Genomic DNA, 4,231 nt, shown 5'->3' on the forward strand with positions numbered 1-4,231 from the left:
CTTTTGAGCCATATAATCTCTCCTGAAAAAACTTCATTACCCCATACAATATTCCTTCAGAATATGATCAGACAAACATATCCTAGATAATTTGCAAACCAAAAAATAAGGAAATAGTATTACTCTAAGATATGAATACGTAGTTCGGATACGATACATACGGATATACCAATAAGGTTTTTTTGAAAAAATTAGAATGCGCCGATATGTGCTATAAAATTCGAAATAATTTTTTTTAATATAAAAAAATTACTACAAAAGCATTAAAATAAAAATAAAATAAAATAATAATGCACTTTATCTTAGCCATTAATTGTCGAAACTTCATTTTCTTCAACGTCATAAACATCAATTTCTTCATTATCATTAAAAATAACACTCTCCAACTTTGACTCATCTAATGAGAGATTAGCAACCTCAAGCAGTCCAACACCTTTAAGATTATCAAATGAGTTTCCAACAATGTCCCACATTTTGAATACTCTTTTTAGTAAAGATCCAATTTTTTTGATAAAAGATGCAAATTGCTATGAATGAAAACCAATTCTTCAGCTCGTTGTAGAATTATTTTATTCCTAGTCGAATAACAAAAGAAAATGTACTCAAATTTCTTTCTGCACTAGATGAAGAAGGTTGCACAAGAAGTTTCATAGCAACGTTTTGGCAGTAAAAGTGCATGTGAACCATGAAATATCAAATACTTATCGAAAATATATAAAGGCCTTATTTGAACCTCATTATTTTCTCATTAAAATGAAAAATATAACCATTATCCGTCACATCAAAGCACCACATTTGACTTTTTATCTCTTGTGTGGGGCCCATACGGCTATATTTTTCATTCTCATTTTTACAATAATGTGGCTTAAACAGGGGCAAAAATATAAAATAATTGAAAAATACGTATCGAAAATTAAAAAATATATTAAAATATATAAAATAATTATAAAAAAAGTATTCGATACGTATTGGAGAGTATCGGAGCTCGAATACACATCAAGTACGGGTACATAACAAGTTTATACTTCTTAGGTATTACACCTTCAAAACTGCAAGGTTACATAAGAAGACACAAATAGAAGCATCTTTGTTATTGAACCAATATTCATTAAATTCAAGCAATCATCAAATCCATACCGTGCAAGATATCTTTGACGATTTTCCGAACTTCACGGCTTCATCTTGTATCTGAGTTGCCAACTCCCTCGTTGGTGACAATACCAGAACTGTTGGACCTAATTTAGGATTATTTCGTCGTTGCTTTAGATGAATAAATCCAGGAATCAAGTAACCCAGTGTTTTCCCAGAGCCCGTCTTGGCTATGGCTACTATATCGCGACCTTGTAGAGCAATTGGCCAAGATTGTGCCTGTATTGGAGTAGGAGCAGAAAATCCAGCTTGGTATACCTGGAAAACCAAAAAAACCGCAACACCAGTAAGCAGAGGTACTCTCTTCAAGATTTGTGATTGGTTTCATTCAGGCTTATGGGAATGGCCAGTGCAAGAACAAGCATCACCCCCAATGTAAACAGCCACTGCTTGCTGGTGCAAGCTACAGTAGGAGGTCGTTACTTCTCCTATTTGGACCAGGGGGTAGAATGAACAACTACCAACAAAGTCCCAGTAACAAATTTGTATCATTCAGATAGCCCTTCACAAAATTGGTCACCAAATACGGGCACTCCAAATACATCAAGCCCCATCCGATGGCGCACAGCGTACGACATTTGGCTCCTCCCTGGAGCAAATATCGCACCTGAGACAAAAAGTTCGGATGGAAAAAATTGAGTACGAGTCCTTAATCTCTAGCGGACATCCAGCAGTCAATTAATGTTGCAGAAAAATTAATTAATCCACCGTTCAAACTGATAAAGGCTTCTAGCTGTCAAAGAACTACAAATATACAAATTATGCACATACCTCCTTTAGAATCTCCGAGGGAAAACCAGTGGCTTCAAATGAGACGAAGGGTTGGGGCACATTATCTCCCTAGATGATTGAAGAACGAGTGAGCAGTTAGCATTTACGTAAATATGACTTGAGTGACAAATAAAAGAATGAGTAGGTACAGAACAAAAGAGTATGTATGCAAAATCAGAAATGGGAGTTTGGGGTTGGGGAGTCACGACCAAGCATTCACACCAAAATAACTTCAATTGGTATTAAATTATCTTTCACTTTTCAACTCTTAAAATCGAATCTTAGTTGATAAGCGGTAGAAGAATTAACTACACAAAACCAAAGCAAAAAGAATAATGATTGTGGTACAATGTCGTGTCCAACGCGGACACACGGCACCTCGGCATTGGCCGAGGCGCCCGTGGGCCCGGATGTGACAGGCTCCTCAGCCAATGCCGAGATGCCGTGTGTCCGCGTTGGACACGGCGTTGGACACCGCATTGTACCCGTAGCATAACCCAAGCAAAAAACATTAACAAAATTACAAAATAATCGAAACCATGCATGATGTTACAAACTCGTGAATCTCCTAATTTTCTAAGAAAATTTACGCTGCTCACTACTTAGCCCTGTTTAGTTTTTCTAAAAATCAAATTTTTACTAGATTTCAATAAAAGTTGTTGAAATGTGCGGTCCAAAAGTTGATAAAGCTGAGGTTCCCATGTAAGGCATTGCTAAAATTAATTTTTTACTTTGACTTATATTTTTTATCAACTTGTTTTTACTTAAACCAAACAGGGCCTTAAAACTTCCATTTTTATTTTTATTTTTTTTTTGCTTTTTGTAGAATCCCTTGCAAGTAATAAAAACTGTCTTGACACTAGGTTGGATCAGCTTGTGCTGAGGAAAGTCATCCAATGTTAAGGTTGATCCTAGAAACTGAAAATAATCCAACGGTAAGGTTGATCCTAGAAACTGAAAATAAAAATGATCTTCAGGTGGAAGCAGCTTCTCTTCAAATAGGACAAACCAAACATCATTAAAGCGGAAAAACACATAGAATAATAAATACACAGAATGATATAGATTCTTACTATTACGGATATTTCATGCTGACTACAATACGCATCAGGAGACAACACACTTGGTGCACCTTTGGAAGCAGATGATCCATGTCCAGTACCCATTTTCACATTCAGATCATCACGTGAACCATCCAATCTACTACTTGTAGTCTAACTCAAAATGAAGAAAAAATTAAAAGTTAATAAAATAACATATACGTCCATCCTTGGGTTGTTTAGTCATTAACACATTGCATATTAACATAGGTAATAGTTATAGATGCTCCAACTAAATTATATCACCAAATATAAGTTGCAATGGAAAGCAAATAAAATCATGCAATAGTTATGATATTAACACACATACACAGCATGAGAGACAGAGAGAGGGATCGTGAAATAGAGAATCTAACAGTACCAACAAATATTTGTTGAATAAATGCTAGTCGACAAATGACAAAAAGTAAACCCAACACGTAAAATAGGTTAGTGAAGCAAGACAAGAAATTGTGGATGTCATTTCTACTTAGATAAGATGGGTCTAGAAATGTTCAGTGTAACTGTGTTATAAGTGACACTGGAATGCAAAGAACTTATAAGAGAACCATTTAGACACCTGATAACTTCCTGCTCCAAAAGTAACCTTCATTGATACACCATTGTTACCACCGCTATAATCATCACCATCATTGTCGCTGCAACGTTCGGGAGAGGACTTTTGAACCGATGAAGTCAAAGATTTGTAAGGTGAACCAGGGCTTGCTTGCAACAAGGCAGCGGGCTTTTCATATTGGGTAACATTGGTCTCTGGATTCCAGAAATATAGATATCCAGTCTTTCCATCAACCAGGCCTCTCCAAGGTTTTGGGAGGCTGGGGTCATCTGGTGCATAACGTACACCAGTAGAAGATGCAGTTACAGTAGCCGCCATATCAGAGCTTCTCTCTAGAATATCCTTAGTAGTAAAAGACAAAATAACAGTACAAATTATTGATCATAAACCCAGGCAAGTGAATCATCAAAAGTACAGAAACATAAATCATCAATTATAATGCTAATGAAATTACAGGCAAGATATTCACCCCCCAAAAATTTAATAGGACAGAAAATTCATTACTTGAGATGTGGCTGAATTTAATTCCATCACTTGAAAACACGATGGAATCGTTTGCAGATGTACCAAATTATTACACTGTGACTGAAAATTTTGAAAATGCAACTCCCACTGACCATGTCATTTGGAAGAAACAAATATCATGATAAAAAAT

The 4,231-nt window shown here is 35.9% G+C and overlaps 2 protein-coding genes across 4 annotated transcripts in view; one reads left to right on the forward strand and one right to left on the reverse strand.

Moving 5' to 3' along the window:
* The window catches only part of LOC111381302 (pentatricopeptide repeat-containing protein At2g22070-like), a 5,949-nt gene extending 5,863 nt beyond the window's left edge, over positions 1 to 86 (forward strand). Inside the window, exon 2 of the mRNA XM_023005077.1 lies at positions 61 to 86. Coding sequence (XP_022860845.1) covers positions 61 to 86 — 26 coding nt within the window. The remainder of the gene's footprint in view (positions 1 to 60) is intronic.
* Positions 87 to 905: 819 nt separating this feature from the next.
* LOC111381301 (ATP-dependent RNA helicase-like protein DB10) lies at positions 906 to 4,219 on the reverse strand. Of its 3 annotated transcripts, none has more exons than XM_023005073.1 (5): positions 4,081 to 4,217; positions 3,580 to 3,918; positions 2,994 to 3,134; positions 1,921 to 1,989; positions 906 to 1,407 (listed from the first exon to the last, which is right to left on the reverse strand). In XM_023005073.1, exons 1-5 carry the CDS (start codon positions 4,105 to 4,107, stop codon positions 1,126 to 1,128), a joined length of 858 nt encoding a protein of 285 aa, XP_022860841.1. In that variant the 5' UTR covers positions 4,108 to 4,217; the 3' UTR covers positions 906 to 1,125. The 3 variants fall into 3 exon arrangements, with proteins under 3 accessions (XP_022860841.1, XP_022860843.1, XP_022860844.1); XM_023005075.1 differs by having other exon boundaries at positions 907 to 1,407; positions 3,580 to 3,908; positions 4,081 to 4,158; XM_023005076.1 differs by having other exon boundaries at positions 1,337 to 1,756; positions 4,081 to 4,219.
* Between the last annotated feature and the right edge of the window lie 12 nt (positions 4,220 to 4,231).

Source organism: Olea europaea, unplaced genomic scaffold (genome assembly GCF_002742605.1).
Source record: "Olea europaea var. sylvestris unplaced genomic scaffold, O_europaea_v1 scaffold2278, whole genome shotgun sequence".
Classification (NCBI taxonomy): Eukaryota; Viridiplantae; Streptophyta; class Magnoliopsida; order Lamiales; family Oleaceae; genus Olea; species Olea europaea.